The 18,841-nt window shown below is 33.4% G+C and overlaps 1 protein-coding gene across 1 annotated transcript in view; it reads left to right on the top strand.

The window, feature by feature from the left end:
- DACH1 (dachshund family transcription factor 1) overlaps positions 1 to 18,841 on the top strand; it is a 411,464-nt gene that overhangs the window by 355,177 nt on the left and 37,446 nt on the right. Inside the window, 1 exon segment of the mRNA XM_054701972.1 lies at positions 16,960 to 17,111. Within this exon segment, the coding sequence (XP_054557947.1) occupies positions 16,960 to 17,111 (152 nt within the window).

Here is an 18,841-nt window from a genome sequence, read left to right on the forward strand (position 1 = left end):
CTCTGAGGAAGATTCTAAAATATTATAAAATTGTTCTGTCAGAGTACATCTTAGAAAAAAAGACCATAGTAACTAGGACTGGTATGAGCTCACCAGAAAAACATTCTTTCAGTCTCTTCTCACTTCTTTGCCTGCTAGGGAAAAAATAGGATAAAGAGATTTCAGTATTTTTTTTAAGATTTATTTATTTATGCATAAAAGAACTAGGGTACAGGCCAGAGATGCAGGGGGAAAGAGAACTCACCAGAAACAGAGTGGGGAATGGAACAGGCAGACTGACCGAAGCACACTGCTGAGAGGGGAGCAGCGGGTGAGTCAGGAGAGGTCTGCTGTGTTATGTGGGTTGCTCCCTGGCTAGCTGGGGAATGAACTCGTGCTGCAGTATAGCTTCATAGGCTACGTCTTAACCCCTTGTGCCACCATAGAGGCCCGAGATTTCAGTAAATTGTATAGGCAAAGTTTTCTTGATGCCTAAGTGTTAATATTAGCTGATGTTAGAAATATGTATTAATATCTGAAGTATGAACTCTAAAGTGGAGCGAAAGCCTTTATAAGATTTGCAACAATAAATTATCTTTTTTTTCCCAAAATTATTTTTTCTCTGCCAGTATTAAAGTTTTAACCAGGCTATAAATCTTGTATCCTGATTATCCTTCATTATGAACTTGGATTGATCTTCCTCCAGGAAGTCCAAGAATGAACTAAATGTCCTTATTTGCTTTAATATTCTGTTCTTGTTTTTGATAGACTACATACCGTAGAGTATTGAATTTGCTATTTATCCATAAATATTCTAGAAAGGCTAACTTCCAATCTGACTGATTTACCAGTTGAAACAATTGGAAGAATAAATGCATTCATATTTCAGGGTTAATTCAGTTTCCTAAAATCTCTTTGATGAAATTTATGATTAAATTTAACAGTTGTGAAAATAATCTTGTGAGTGAAGGAAATAACAACTTCCCTAAGAGAATCATGGCATTTTTGAAGCTATTGTTATTCTAGGCACAAAATCTCTATGGAGAATATGTATGCTAGAAAATAAAAGTTAGGGAATAGATTTTAGAATAGATTTTAAGAGAAACTGTGGCCACTGTATTAGTGATGATTCTCAACTAAATGTAAAAGACTCCAGTATAAATTTCCCCCTGTAATTACTATCTTGGGTTAGGTGGGTGGAGATCATGCGAGAATCTTAAGAACTCATGTGAGTTTTGAAAGCAAATAGAAACATAACATTTGTACAGTATCTTTAAAAAATTCTTAAGTACACTAGTTTTTTCTTCTGAACTTTTACTCAAAAGAGAGCAGGAGTAAAATCTGACTGGGTTGCTTGTTCAAGTACACAATTTCTAACAAATTTGAAAGGTTTTGTTCTCAAATGTGCAGTCACTTTTAAGTCACTTATGAAATTGTCTTTTAATAATTTTGCTACTTGTCATTTGTTGATCTTAAAGTATATTTTCTAAAATATAAAGTCATAGTAAAATTTCCAGGTTCTACCTGGTCCTTTCAGTCTTGTGAAATTTTACTAAATGGAGAGAAGAACTAAGTACTGAAAGATAATTGATTATGTAAAACAACAAACATTATTTATTTGCCTAAATCTTTTTGTGATAGTTTTAAAAGTACATTAATAATCATTACATGTGGTATATAGGGAAAACAAACAAATTGATGTGCTTAATAAAACAAACAAAAAAGCTTTAGACTGCAAAACCAATTAGTGGTTATCAGAAGGGAAGGGCAAAGAGGATGAATAAAGTGAGTAGAAGGGGTCAAATAGTGAAGAATAGAATGGACTTAATTTGGCATAGACACCTGCCAATTTTTATTGATGCACACCTGAATGCACATAATATTATAGTGCAATGTTGCTTAAATTTTAAAAATATTAAAAATAAAGTAAATTATTACTCTAAACATAGAAGAGTTATTGATTAGCTAAATATAATGAGTTCTACATACCTATATATACATATGAGGATAGTTACTGATTGGCTAAATATTAAGAGTTCTACATACCTATATACACATATGTTCCTTGTACACATATACATACACATACATACACATGATGTAATTTTCTTCCATTGTCCTCAAATACTTTAGTTCTTATAGCATTATCTATAGTTATATAATTTATCTAAATTCTCCTAATATCCTATTAAGAAGATTTTTTTAAAACTGTACTTCTAAGTTGAGATTTTTGAGTAAAATAAAACTAAATGCACAGAACAAACCTGAATGATTAATTTATTCTCTTTAGAAATACCATTTAATATGTATTTATTCACTCTACACATATTTCTTGTAGTAAGTGTATGGCACCACCCAAGGTACAGACAACACAATAACCATCGATGCACAGGAATTGTATTCTTAAAGAGCTTGCATTCTAATTAGAGGAGACAGACAATAAAGAGACATTAAGGAAATATCAAATAATAATACTAGCTTGATTTGAATTAATTATGCAAAGGAAATGTACAATCACATGATCACATAATGATAAAATAGTTCTATATTCTCATGAAATATATATGATTAGGAAGAAATGCTATCTGTGCAGTGTCATCATTCATGTCTAACCTACCTGGAATGTCATGGGCCTCAAACTTAGGTCTAGACCTACAATAACTCATGCAAGTATTGCCCCCTTATTTCTCTTGCATACACAGGCAAAACTCACTGGATCTCATCCACATTGTCCATCCTCTCATCTCCTAACATGTGTTCTCTTCACCACTAAGATTCTTGATCTAGTCTGTATCTTCTAATTTGATAATATACCAAAAAGTCCTCAAAATGAATCTGAAGCATTCAAGCTATCAGACTATAGACTATAAAGCAGGGAATAACTGGAAATATTATAATAAAATAATAGGACTTGATTGTTTTAATTAAAGTTTTAAAGGTAATTTTAACATTTACGCTTTTCAAATTAAATTTAAAAAGAGGTGATAAAGAAAAATACAAGCATTTTTTTCTCATTCCTATGCTCCGTTTTTTTAGTCAACAGATGTATTTTTCTTAACTATAATACATTAAAAAGCTAGTAACAACAATTTCATAAATCTGACAATGTCATCTTTTTCTTTACTACAAGGAATGAGCAGTTATAAATTGGAAATCAATTTTTAAAAACTAATATATGGTAAAGGTTCAGGAATTTGCATTATGCTTTTATGCTCTGAGAGTTGCAAAATAGCAGCTGTGCTGTTCAGGAATCCCATTCTTGCCAAGGGAAGAATGCTGACAATGACATAAACATCCACTCTTAACTTTTTATATTTCCCTAAATCCTAAAAATTAGTGCTCTCCTATGCATTTTTATATGATGTTAGAAACAGTTGGTTTTAAAGGAAGATGTCATAAAATTCCAATAGGTAAAAGGGATAAAAAGGTCATTTAGAGAATGCTAGCCTGCTAGCAGTTTCTAGGGAATAACTCTATGATATCCCTGACAAGATGCTTATCAGCCTTTGCATGGACTCTGTCATGGCCTGTCTATACAATCACCCAAAGCTGCTACCAGTACTTCTACTTATTATTATTATTACTATTATTTTTAAAAGATTATTTATGCATAGAAGAACTGGGGTGTAGGCCAGAGGTGCAGGGGTGAGAGGATTCACCAGAGACAGAGTGGGGACCAGAACAGGCAGATTCAGTGAAATATACTGCTGAGTGGAGCAGCAGTGAGCAAGACTGGAGAGGTCTGATGCACCATGTTGATTATCTCCCTGGCCAGGGATTGAACTCAGGCCTCAGCAGTGATAGTACCGAGACTTAACTCCTAAGCCACCAGGGAGGCCCAATTACCAGTACTTTTAGATAAAAGATCAACTCTTACTGCTTTATATGCATTCTTAGTAGTCTCTTTTCTGCACTAGGTAGGCCTCCAAATATATAATTGACTGCCTAAAATTAGGATTTTAAAATTTGGAAAATAAATAGCATAGATAATTTTATATGTTGAATTTGTATTCTAAAAAGGCAAACCAAACTGTAAGCATTTCTTCTTTTATACCTTATCCATTCACACTCAAATAATTTAAAATATAAACATCAGCTAAAATTTATATTTATTAATACAGGAACAAAGGTTTTAACAGTTTAATTGATTTTGGAAATATTATAGCTGATATTGAGCCAATCAGTAATAAAAATGTATTTCATGTCAGGCATTAAGATAACACAAGTGAACAAAATGTGCCTTCCTCAGAGTTGTTCATATTAAACACTCTGAAGTAAACAACCATGTAAAGAAATTTATTTGATTATAGGGCCTCCCCTGGTGGCGGTTGAGCGCAGCGCCATGAAGGTGTCTGTAGACTCTGCAGCGCGGGTTTGATCCCCGGCTCTGCTGCTCCCCTCAGCATTGTATTTCATCAGCCTGCCTGTTCTGTTCCCTGCTCTGTCTCCGGTGAATCCTCTCACCTTCCCACTCATCTGGCCTGTACCCCGGCTCTTACATAAAAATAAATAAATCTTTTAAAAAAAAAGGGAAAAAGAACAAGAACTGGCGTACAGGCCAGAGGGGGTGGGGGGGTTGGTGAGAGGATTCATGTGGGTAGTTCCCTGGCCAGGAATTGAACTCGTGCTGCAGTAGCTGCACAGCGCTTCGGCTGCCGCAAGAATCCCACATGGAGCAACAGACCTCTCCTGTCTCGCCCGCTGCTCCCCTCAGCAGTGTATTTTGTCAGTCTGCCTGTTCTGTTCCTCTCTCTGTCTCTGGTGAATCCTCTCATCCTCCCGCACATCTGGCCTGTACTCTGGTTCTTGTATATATAAATAAATAAATAATTCTTTTAAAAAAAGGGAAATGTATTTGATTATAATTTTTATTGAATTTTATCATTTGAGGTAGTCTTGGTGAAATGTATTAGAAATTAACTTACAGACTTGAGTGGAAAATGAATTGGTTTAAATCAGTGAAGCTAATGGTACAGAGTTATTAGTTATAACCTCAGGAGACTTCTCATCCATTTACCATGTTGCCCATCTCAAGAGACTTTGGAGGTGGAAGTTAGGGGACCTCCTAAAAAATGCCTGTGGAATCATTACTTTTAGTAAATTATCAGACTTACCTAAATTAGTTTACCCAGAGTAGCAAGCAGATGTAAAGCTTAGGGCAGCATCCAACAATCTGGTAAGTGATACCTTATCAGCAGAATAGTAACCAAGATTATAGGCACTCCCAATAGGAGAATGGGGCACACTGATGGAGGCAGGAGAGCTTAGAGGGTGATTTTAATACCTCAGTAATGATCTTATGGTGGAAAGTGAAGCAAGTTCATGAGCAGAGATATATATGATGAAGAAATTCAGGAAACAATAAATTGGAACAAATACAGAAGATAATTTGTGATTTTATCCAAGCTTTAATGGTAGCTGATAAATGGGTAAGGCATTGAGCTGCTCCTGCTGAAATGACTCTTTTGGGGCAATATTTTTTTTTTAAGACTCTTAAATTAGGCCTTGCTATTTCCACCCCCCTCCCACCCATGGAATGCATGTGAGAATTAAACATGATATTTTTATGGTTAAGTATTTCTTACAAAGTAAGTATAGGCCTTGCTAGTATGGTTGGCATTTGGTAAAGATGTTGAGTAGGGAGATTTGCAGGTAGAGAGGTGGGCTACTTAAAGTTAGGGTTAATATTAAATATCTCTTAAATGCGTGGTTAGAGTTCTCCAGTCCTAACTGCAGAGAATCTGGAATTTCATTTCTGGGATATATATCTTTACTTCAAAAATAAATAATCATAATTGTGACAGTATAGCCAGTCAGTGTGAGGGAATCTTAGCTGTTTAAGGTGACCATTGACTGAGTTACATGGTGTAAGTCAAGCCTTGAATAAGAATGAGGAATGGAAAAGAAAATCTCGTTTCTTTCTACCCTAAGCTAAAATAACTATAAATCTATTTTCTGTTTTGGAGTATATATTTCTTGTACATACATAACTGATACATTTTAAAAATTATATTAAATAAATAATTTATATTTTATCTTGTGCTCTGGGGCAAGGTACTTACTTGGGTTCAAATCCAGCTCCTTCCCTTACTAACAAAGTTATTGTGGGAAGTTAATGAACTCAATTTTACCTCCATGTGTAAAAGGAGACTAACACAATAAACAATAATCATTTAGTGAGGATTACATGAGATAATACATGGAAAGTACTAGAACATTGCTTTGCACACGTAGAAAATATTCAATATATGGTAATTATTTGATTATGATGATGATTATCATTATACCATCCCTCTGACTTTTTCAAAGAGGAATGACTTAAATGCATTTTTACTGAATGGTATTATTTTTGTGCTATAAGTTTTATTTTAGAACATTTTATTTTCCAACAAGCATAAAGTTAGAATAATGAGCCCCCAGTGTCCAAGGTCCTACCCATCATTCATCTTAAACAGTATCATATAAAGGCAATACCATATTATATGTTCTACCACCAACTCCTCCTCTTTCCCAGAGAATTTTGAAGCCAACTCCAAATATATTTTATTAGACCTGTAAATATTTTTATTTGCTTTCTTAAATATTTTCAATATTGACTTTGTCTTGAGATGGGGACCCTTTTCCTTAAATCACAATCAGATTTTTGTTATGACCCATGAAATCCCATAATGTTTATTAAATTTCACCAGTTGCCAGAGATATATGTTTGCTTGTGGGTATGCACGTCTGAGGAGTCATTCAAAATATCGTTCTTGCCTTGCGTTTCTTCGAAACAGATAATATAACTTTCCATAAAAGGAAAATGAGGATTTGCAGACTTGGTCTTGCCAAACTTTAAATCATTCACTTATTGGGCTTGTTTGGGCTGAAAAGTGATTCTTACCAGATAATTGCCAAAGAGATCTCCTACTTATTATAACTGCATGACGATTTTAGTCTAAAATCCATGTGCAAATCAGAATTTAATTCATACAGAATATCCACAATACCAGAACTATTTAGTAGTTCAGGGATAAACTTGAGAATTGTTCTGTTTTATTCACTTAGCTAAAGATTCATTTTGGTTTAGAGACTCCTGAGTGAAACAGAACCATGGAAGAGGGCAGCGGATCAACTGCGGTACCCAGGCTGCCTGAGGTTGCTCCTCATTTTCTCTTTATTTTTAAAGTAATATCAATTTTGAAAAGGCCTTGAATTTATGGGACAACTGCCCCCCCCACCCCCCGAAAATTCTCAAAGCACATTTCAGAAACTCATTTTTGGCAGATGTAAATTTAAGTAAATTGGCCAAGGTCACAGCACAATAAGGGCAGAGTTATCAAGGGAATGCAGTTTCCTGCTTTTTCCACCATCCATGAAATTAGAGTAACTCCACCCCTTCAAATGAAAGGGTCTACTTTTTTTTTCTTTCTGAAATTATAAACCATGATTTGGAACTGTTTTTTACCATTAACTCAGGCTTTCAAAAGTGGTCTTTTAGGACTATGAAATGTTTGTGTGTGCATTCTTTCGACTATTATTACTGCATATATTACAACCTATACAATGTGTTTTCAAAGGAGACTGCATTTTTTGTTTGAGCTGAACCATCAGATTTTCTCTTCATGCAGTATGACATGATAAAGAAGCTATCTGCAGGAACAAAACTAGTTCACTTTCTATGAGCAAGCACAGACTGTAAAGTAGATTATTAAAGTACACAGAAATAGAAAATTAGATCAGAAGTGATGTTTTACTGTGAGGTCTTCTTTGGGCTTTATAAAATGAGAAAGAACTAACCTTGTTCTATTTCTGAGTCCTGGAAAAAAAAAAAAAAGCCTCATAGCAGGCATATCACCTTTAATTAGGTTTCTGCTTTTGGGAAGCATTTTACCAGCCCCCTTTCATTTATTTTTAATGATGTTATCACTAACAGGCAAACAGTCCCTTAATAAAACAAAAACAGTTTCTATATAAAGCCTGGTGTACATGTCCTGAGTCAGTCATCTAAAAACAAATGTTATGATTGTTTCCGTTGTGCTCTTAGAACCCTTAATGGCCCTACTGTGCAGATATGCAAAACATCAACCTAGGAAATATAACTGTGTCTGTTATGCAGCTTTCAATAAATGCTTTCCCATATTCACTTGCAGTATCAGCAATAAGGTTAAGCCTACAGGGTCATGGAAAAGACAGAAAGGGCATAAGTGGATCTTTTTGAGCATAAGCTACACCAGTTCTTTCATAAACACTTATGACTTACGACTTTTATAAACAAACGGGTGAAAGCAATCCAAAATATTTAAAAATTAAATCTGTGTGTGTGTGTTCGTGTGTGTGTTTAAAGCTTGGTACCATTCCATTTTTGCAAAAATTTACATGTTGTGGAAGGGGAAAAAATATCTCTGCATGAACATATGAATAGATTCATTCTATCTTCTCAGTTGTCAAAAGTAGTTGTTAAGCTTGATAAGTTTGCTGCCAAGACCAAGCTTAAACATATTAACATATAGCTTCATTTAGTTTCTCCCCTACATAGATTTTTGAAATAAAAATATAGAATAGGCAGAAACTGAGTTTTCTTTTGAGAATAATGGTAGAAAATATCTTTCCTCCTTTTAAATTCAGTATTTTCAGTGCTTTTTCAGTCCCTGTTTCCTTGAGCTATTATTCCTGTGAGGTTTCTTCATACAACCTCCTGACCTCCTTTTAAAATCTTTCCCTGTATCCAGTGTCCATTTCTAATGCACCCAGCCTTGAAGATTTTATTTTTCTTCCTTGCTCTCAACTTGCCATCATCTAAATAACTTTTTTTCCAACCACTGGGTACTATTTGAATCAATCTCTGACAATAAACTAATTGATATTACAAATCATATATATTTTTCTACATTCCTAGAGATTCCTCCTATCTGAAGATAATGTCTATGAAATTGTGTTATAACCCATAGAGTGGTTTTCTTTCCAGTAGATAGTATTTTTGTTTTACTATCATGAATGTAGTGTAACCTTGGGGTTAACAGAAACTTTCTTTCTTTGTGAGTTCTGTCCTTCTCCAGCTTTGGCCTCACTTTATTTTATTCCCATATTATTTCAACACATGTTGATGATTGTTTACTTCATGTTTGGAAGCTGAGACTCCATTTCCTCTTTATTCCTTTTTGGAGTGTCCTCTAACTTTCATCAACATCTGAAAGTTGAACTACTCCAAAGTTAAGAAACATTGATCAAGCTGAAAGTTGCATATGTGCGCAATAAATACTTCATATGTCAAATTAGGCAGAACTGTGGGCTTGACCTACTTTATAGCTTACCTGTATCATCCTGACAGATGTGCATTTACAGTGATCTCATCCCCATGTTGCATGTTTATTTTCATTCACACAAACTCAAAATCCAAAGTTCTAATACTTCTTCAAGTATATTCAGCGAAGCTCATATGAAACTCCTCATAGTCTATTTCCCCCAAATCTGTATTTTCTTTTTTTTTGTCTAAGTCAGCTTATCTATTTCTTTTAGGTTATCTGGTTCATAAACACATTCATACTCTTTTGCCATTCTCAAGAAAAGTTATATTTATCATAGTTAATTTTAACTATTCACCGAATTAACTCAGTCTCAGTTTGTATACAGCAACTTTAATAATGTATAATAATAATTTTGTTATTAACATCGTAGTTCATCGTTGCAAGCCTCTGTGATATAACATAAATCCACAGGCTTATGGTACAAGAACAGAATTCCCTCTGTTACAGCCCTTTGAAGCCCGGTTTAAGATGGAAATTTGTGTAGATTTACTTATTTGTTATGTATTCATTCAGTTATACTTTATAATTTATTTTATATTTTACAAAGTACTTTCATAAAAAATCTAATTGTATTTAAACTATATCCTTTGAGTTTTAATCATCTTTTTAATAAATAAATCAAATGGTTCTCATATAATATGAAATAAATTCTTTATTCCATTATTTTCTAGTACTTGGTAGAGCCAGAACTTGAACTCATACTTTCTGAATCTAACCTGATATTGCTTTTCATTTTGCCACTGCTGTGTCACATTAAGGTGGCAATTTTATAAAAATTTATCCTGTCATCTTAAATTCAGAATTTGTAAGATGCTGTTAAAATTAGATGTTGGAAATAAGCCTTATTTCATGATACCTCTGGCTGGATATTTTATAAGAATTGGAATAGATACATAAAAGTGATGCAAATAAATTTAATATATTTCAGAATTCCTTATCTTCAGAGAAAATGAAAATAAGAAAAAAACTTAGGTTACCATTTTCTGCTACAAGAATACATTTTCGGATCACTTTATTCAATTTTATGAGTTGTTTCTATTGCCAAATTAAACCTAGAAAGACTAGAGTAGAATTGAACCAGGATTGAGATTATGAATGAATTCAGTTTAAATGAACTGCATTTTATGTCTTCCTATATTGTAAATTTTTAAACACAAATCCTTATTTATTTCAGTTACTCATGCCTCTACTCCAGTTGAATAATATGTTTGATGAGTTTACAAATATGCTAATAAATTTAACTTTTCATACAATTGTGAAGGAAATTTATCAAAATGACTAAGAAAAATATTTTTATAATTATTCACTTCTGGGGAGAAAGTACCATATTCTCTATAATTCTGTCAACATTTTTTCTTACTTTGCTAGTATAGCATTAGTAAATTCATGCTAATTCATACTTCATCTGTAAATATTAAGTATGGATATTTTTCCATTTTAAAATACTACTCTCTATTTCACATGAAGATAAATAAATGTGACTACCCATAAGATATATGGTTCTCTAAAGGTGAGTATTTTTGTACCTGGAATTTATGATGTAATAAAAGAGAGTGGAGACAAAAAGACACACACACATACACACACACACACTTGAAAGAGAATATATGATTCAAACCCAAAGGGATTAGTTATGAAAATAACAACTGAGTTAGACTTCATTAACAGGAAAGAAAACATTTTAAAAGTAGAGGGCTATTATTTTTTTAAACAACATTGTTCCTTAGGATATCCTGCTAAATTGTTATGTTTGATAAGATTGGAGGGGGAAAAGTTTGTCTTACAGAACATCAATCTTACTGATAGTCATTTATTGATAAATGATTTAAAATATGAATGGAGTGAAAAGTGAAATGATGAGATTGAAATATCTCTTTTTTCATACTTTGTTAATTTGGGATTTTTAAGAGCATTCTCTTCCATTTCTGATTTCTCTTTGTCTATTATTATAATTGATGTTAATTTATTATTAATTTATTGTTATGATTGTCACTATAGTTATCACATAACTTGTTAATAAGTAGATTTTTTCTGATGAAAAGATGAATCTATTTGTTAAATGTAAATATGCTATTCTATTTTCCTTTAGGAAATACCTGTAGTTCCTTTTAAGTGAATTGAAATACAAGGAAGGATACTTTAAAGTTAATAACTGCTCTTTCTTAGGAATTTAAAACTAACAAGAGCTCTTTTGGGAACTGGTATAATAGCTAGTCCCTTATATATATATATATGGAGTATTTAAAAAAATAGTATACTAGTTAATGCAGCTTTTGAAAATGTTTTCTATTTTCCAAAGAAAATGAGCCCCTTCCGTGCATCTAATTTGCCATCTCAAGTGTTGGGAGATTTCAGCTGAAATATTTTCTAAATGATAAAACGAAGGAAGATAATTTAAGGATCTTTATATAATGGAGTTTGTATACTTCAATAATCGATAGTATGGTTTGGAATTTTGTTTTTGTGGGACACATTCTTTTTCATTTATTGCCTAGATTTCCATATATTATTGGCATTTATAATAAAGCATTAAAATTCTGATTCCAAACTGATGTAGTATCACTGTCATGTCAATATGGAATAAAACTCCACTTAAATAATTGTTATGAACTTTTATGACAAATAATAGGAAATTTGGAATTTTATATTTGACTGATATTAGTCTTTTTCTCTTTGAACCTGCTAGATTTTAAATTTATTTTTAAAATTTATTTATTTACCTGTATTGAGGTAACATTGAATTATATCTACTGCTTTTTTTTTTTTAAATCAAGGAAATTTAAGCCTGAAGAGATTGTTACATGTTTGCAGTGGCTGATAGAAACTGGAGCTAAGCCATCTTTCCTTACATTTCCTAAAATATGCTAAAAAAGTATTATACCCTGTTTAATTATGTGTACCTGAGGGGTTAAATCAAAACCTAATGGCATAAGGCAGCAAACATTTAAAATATCATAATTTCTGTGCATCAAGAATAAGGGACAGGGCCTTCCTGGTGGTACAAGGGTTTAAGACGCAACCTATGAGACTCACCACAGCCACTGCAGCATGAGTTCGATCCCCGGCCAGGGAGCAACCCACATGGCGCAGCAGACTTCTCCTGACTCACCCGCTGCTCCCCTCAGCAGTGTATTTCAGTTGATCTGCCTGTTCTGTTCCCTACTCTGTCTCTGGTGAACCCTCTCACCCCCCACAACTCTGGCCTGCAAAAGAATAAAGGACAATGTAATGTAACTGACTCTTAAGATTGCTCATAAGGTTGCAGTCATGTTGTCTGGGTAGCACCTGCCTTATCTAAAACTATCTTCCTTATCTAAAGACTTGACTGGTCAGGGAGATTCATCTTCCATTCATCTAACTTCTACCTGATGACAGAGGAAAGGAGGGAGTAAAGTAAGGGAAAAAGCAGGGAGGGAGGGGAAAAAAGAGAGAGGGAGGGAGGAAGAGAGAGAGAGAAAAGGAAACACACTCATAAGTGAATCATGAAAGAACACGTACATCATGTGTTGTATGCCTTTGCTAGGTTTAACTCAGACTAGGAAAGGGTCTAGACAGGATGTGAATAACATGAGGGAAAACTCATCAAAGGTCATCTTAAAAGCTACTACATACCTATGACATGCTCAGAGAAAATACTCCATAAGTTCTCACCAAATACATCAAAATACTTATTTCATATGTTACTCTTTATAATAAAACAACTCACAGATAACAGAATTAGAATATGTACTCTTGACTGAAGTATAGCATTCTCTGTATGTTATTTTTGTTGATTTTATATTGTGGTCACGAAAGAGTATGTCTTTGAAATATGCAGTGAAGTCTTAATAATTGAAAGGGGAAGGTGGTTCAAACACACATACCTACACACATAGAACAAGATAGAGAGAGACAGAAAAATAATTAATATACAAATGTGGCAAAATGTCAACAATTGGTGAATTTGAGTACGGATTTGAATTTATTTCCTAAGGCTGCTATAAGTAATTTAAAACAATCTTGGTGACTTAAAACAATAAAAATTTGTTTTCTCACTGTTCTGGAGGTCAGGAGTCTAAAATGAAGGTTTCAGTAGGGATGAACTGCTTCCAAGATTCTGTTCCACCTCTTCTAATTTCTGGTAGCTGTTAGCATGCCTTGAGCTGGGCTGTAAAATTTGTATCTGTCTCCCTTCGCTTTACTTCTTTCTCCTCTCTTTCTCTCTCTCAATCATTTCTCTGTCTTTCTCTTATAAGAATAATTATCAATGAATTTAGAGCCCCTCATGATGACCTCCACCCTCATCATGATGAGCCCAAGACCCTTAATTTAATAGCATCTCTAATTAAAGACCCTTTTTCCAAGCAAGCTAGCATTACTAATTTATGTGTATTAGGCATGGACATACATAAAATGGGGAGAGGGAAGCAGTTCCAATCAATCCACAACAGGGGTCTAGAGGAATTTTTTTTTTACAGTTCTTGCAACTTTTCTGAAAGTTTAAATTATTTAAAAATAAAATATAAGGAAATAAATCCTTATGTAAATAAGGATATAAAATAAGGGAAAAAATCAGATGACATTGCAAATGCTATAGTTATCCGGAGATCATAGCATCTGACAAGGCAACTATTTTAAACGATAACATTCATTAAAAAAATCTGTTCAGATATATCAGATTGAAAAAGGTGTTTGTGAATTTGTGTTTCATCATCATTCACTGTTTGAATTCAATGCAGATTATGTGACCACAAAATTATCTTCCACATTGTCTGGCCTTTCAAATTTTTGCTTTAATCTTAGAATAGTTAGGGTATAGAAGGTCACTATTAATTCAGAAGGAAGAACTATGTTCTCAATTTTACTGTCTTTGTAGGAAGACTAAATGAAACTTTTTATAATGTTAATTGCCATAGATGTAAGCTTTTCCTTAGATAGTAAAAAAAAAAAAGTTGTGTTTGTTTGATCTTTGTCTTCTTTTTGAAAACATATGTCTATCTTAATAATCACTTCCATTTCATAGGCAGTCTTAAAATTAGACTTTTTCTTAATTAGAGGCTGAGTTAAAATAACTCAGTATCTCTAGTATGTAAAGTGATAAGTGAATGACACTAGTTGAGTTTATACCAAATGATAATCTATTCACATATAATTGAAACCATGAGGACCAAGAAGAATATTCCATTGGAGCAACTGCAGAAAATAAACATGACATGTGCATGCACAAACACATGAAACATGACTTAGTTAACAGAATAATAATGGAGGATAAAATGTTTTACCAATTATGGTAATTAACTACCTAACAATAGATTCTAGTATAGATGAATGAACTTTTTGAGACTTGCAGATTGTGTTTTCAGCATTTTATTCTCAGTACCTTATACAGTGTTCATGTTAAGTAGCTATTGACTACACAAATGCATGTATGGAGAGTGATTTAATGAATGAATTCATACAACAGGCAACACAGTCAAGTATGAATGTATTGAAGTTAAATAGTCATGTGGATAATGGGACTTATAATCAAATGTGTGTGTGTGTGTGTACATACATATGATGCTTTTTTCTTAGATAACCTTAAAGTGTTGTGGAGTCATAGACTGTAAAGCTGAAAGCAAACTCAGGTGGTCATCTGGATCTAAGCATTTCTTGAAGAGACAAGCAATTATTATCACCATGATCTATTAAGCTACATTTTCTTTAACATGTGACAGCTAAGGTGATGCTGATCTAAAAATATTGCTCTCATTCTTAAACAATTTCACATGCACAGAGATGTTTAACAAGCACCTTTTCAGAGCTATTATGAGAAAACACTAGCAGCCTTGGTCTGGAGGAGTAATTTATGACAGCTAGGTAAATGATGTCCAAGATCACCTTGATCACATTAGCCATGCAGTAGCCCTACCCCTCACTGTCACCCTGGTGACAAGTGCGATTAAAAAAAAAAAAGACACAATGAGTCCTACTTTAGCTGCTTACTCCACTTCTGCTTCTAGTACTTTCTGGCTCAGATCATCTGTCAGTAAGTAAACAGAAGAGGGAGTAAAGGAGAAACTGCAGAGGAGTGAGACATGAGCCTGAGAGGAGTACAATTAATAGAAGGTCTTATGTCCATTACTCCCCTCCCCAACATTTCTTTCCTTTTAGTTCATTACCTAGAAATGTGAAAAGGTGAGGGAGATGAGTTTAACATGTTCTGACATTAGAGACAGGGAAAGTATGGCAACTACCATAATATTTTTGCTCCAGAGAAAGGTTATTGCAGAATGTGTTGTGTGGATTGGTGTTGTACTGAAAAATAAAGGAATGATCAAGGAAAATGGTGAAATCAAATTATAACCATAAATGCAAATGTGCTAAAGTTTTTAGCTACTTGAAAAATTGAGAGATACTATCAGGGCTGTGCAAATACTTTGCTCTGATTAATTTTCCTGGGGTGAAATAGGAAAATAATATAAAATGGAGAATTCTGCCATAAATGAAACTTTCTATATGACACAGTGAACTAAAATATGCTATAATTTGTATCTATCAAAAGTAAAATCGTGAAGATGTTTAAATAGTAAAGAACAGTGGATAGAATTACTGTGAGAATAAAAAGCATCTGTATCTGATCATCTCTCTAATTAGATGTTGAAATATTCAATAAACAAAGTAAAGGCTTGGGCCTTCCCGGTGGCACACTGGGTTGAGCACTGCACTGTGAAGCAATCCAAAGCCTCTGCAGCACAGGTTCGAATCCTGGCCAGCCAGGGAAAAACCCACGTAGCGTGGCAGACCTCTCCTGCCTTGCCCGCTGCTCCCCTCAACAGTATCTTTGGTCATCTGCCTGTTCTGCTCCCCGCTCTGTCTCTGGTGAATTCTGTCACCCTCCTGTGCCTCTGGCCTGTACCCCAGTTCTTGTATAAATAAATAAAAATCCTTAAAAAAAGAAAATAACTGCTACTAATATTAAAAAAAAATTAAAAAAAAGTAAAGGCTAATTTATCTAAGGTTTTATATTTTATTTTCTAATCTAATATTGTTGTGGAATTTGTATTTTATTATCCTTTCCTTAGATTACTTTTTCATGTACAAAATGCTATTTTTTAACATGAAGTTAAAAGATATTTATGATCAAAGTAATTAAATCTTTAATTTCAATGACATTGAACAATTCAATTATGTTTTAGAAAGAACAGTTCTGCATTCTACTATTTCTTTTCAGATATGGACAAATGTTGTACATTCTTTTGTAGATTCTTAAGAATATATTTGAACAAAAATTTGATATGAAGGAAGGGTTAATTGGGAAACATACTAATATCCAAAGCATTTCTCTTATATGATGCTCTAGAAATATTCTATTGTCAATCCAAATAGAATAGACTAAAATGAGATAATTGGGAAGGTGCCCATAAAGTCAGCCTGAATATATTATCACAACTATATATGAGATAATATTTGTTTTAAAAAGATTCTATGGCACTGTAAACTCAGTCTCATTAGAGACTGCATTTAAAAGGCTTATAAAGTTACTCATTAATGTTATCTTGTTGTATCTCCACAGCTTTTTCATTAAAGAAAATTCAGCAGAAAGCATTTTCTCCTGATAGCAGGAACCAATTTGCAATAAATGTTCTGGAAACCACTAGGGAAGCCATTACTGAGGTCTAATAAAAACAGACAAGCGTAACTTGTTCTATATTTTTGTTTCAATCACATACAGATGAGACCCCGCTTTCCACACCAACAGCAAGAGACAGCCTTGACAAACTTTCTCTAGCTGGCCATGGACAACCACTACCTCCAGGTTTCCCATCTCCTTTTCTCTTTCCTGATGGATTGTCTTCCATAGAGACCCTTCTGACCAACATACAGGTAGGCCTTTTTGCAATCTGGAAGAAAGGAACACAGAAGGTCCAGTTTTAGATTTTCACCAAATTCATCCCTTTCTAACTTAATCCGTTCATGAGATTGACTGAACCATGGTGTTGAACTTTTTCTAGCAATTTAAGATTTGAAAATTGCTACAGTAATCAAATTGGTCTAGAAATGCTCAAAAATAGTGTTCTGGCAAAATAAAAACTTAGATGAAAATGACATGGATATTTTAAAAACCGTTCTGCTTAAATGCTCTAGTTGTAGCCTATTAATGGGAGGAATCTAACTGTTTAGGTTTGTGTGATTTACTAAATGACAGCACACCAGTTCTAATAAATATTTAGTTATTTTTAAACTGCCGGCCTTCCAGTGAGGAAATGATATGTTTAGTCACTTAAAATGTGTCTAATATAAAAGAATTAAAAAAAATCCCTTCTTTCATAAGTTTGTTTCAGTTAATAAGGTTTCTTCAAAGAATAGACTTCAAAAAGCTATACAAAACTTTCCACGGATTTCCTATGTAGTCCCCAGGATGTATATTTTACGTACAGTACATTATGAATCAAAAATACTTGCAGTTAACAATAACATAGAGCATGGAGCCAAAATATTAAGAGTGTTTGGGATAAAAGAAAGCAGAATTTTCTTGCCCACACATGAAGTGATCATGTGGAACCCAGATGGAGATTTTTGCCATCTACTCCATATTTGGAGTAGCTACTAGTAAGAATGTGCTTGCAGATAATGCACTGGTATTTATTTTTAATTTTTACTCTAGCATTCCTTCCTTAGTGATACTTTTCTGTACACATTTCCTACTATATTAAACTTTCTCCCAGGAGAAATGTAATTAATTTTATTTACCTCTCCAAGGACATAGCAGAAGGCCTTTAATGTAACATATCTTCTCATCTATTAATATGGCATTTTTAATACTAATGTAATTAGAGTCTCTGGAACTGTATTCAACTTTAATGTTTTATATCTCAGTAATTGAAATAAATCATCAGTCTAACCTAAATTTAATCAAGGCTGAATCATTGATTGTATTTTAAAATATAGGACTTTTTTTACCCCAAATTTGACCCATATTATTGTTTTCTATGAGATCAAGTTCTTAATGGTTATCTTTTGTTAAATTAAATTTTGTTAAATCCTTCAAAAAATATCCCCCAAATGTTTCTGAATTTACTCTTAAAAGTAGGGGAAAAATTTGTTTTCTTATCTATATGACTCCATTTAAAGCAAAGAAAAAGTTAGGCATTCTATGTGTTACATATCCACTCTAACGAAAATTCCAGTTTCAGCAGAGAAAACATTTCTGGGTTTCATCCACACAAACCACCCTGCTCATTAGAATGGCTTTATACATGGATTCTGGCATTATATGTTAACATCACATTTCTAAGTCAATACTATCTAATACTATTCCTCCACCAGGCCTGTTATACCCAGACTGGAAATGTTTTCCATATTTGAAGTTTACATTAAGTTGTAATTATTTCTTTCAAAAAAAGTAAATCAAGGAAGATAAGAAAATCTCAGTTCTAAAATGTACAGATTTTATACAAATAATTTATTTTATTATGGTGTCTCTAGATTTAAAATACTCTCTAACCATAAGCCTTGAGAACATATTTTAGCAAGAGTTGATGATAGGACAATAGTCAAGACAAACTAGATTATTTATTTCTAGTTCCAAATCATCATAGGGATATGAATCCAAT

Source organism: Talpa occidentalis, unplaced genomic scaffold, assembly GCF_014898055.3.
Source record: "Talpa occidentalis isolate TD23 unplaced genomic scaffold, MPIMG_talOcc4v2.1 talOcc4.5, whole genome shotgun sequence".
Lineage (NCBI taxonomy): Eukaryota > Metazoa > Chordata > Mammalia > Eulipotyphla > Talpidae > Talpa > Talpa occidentalis.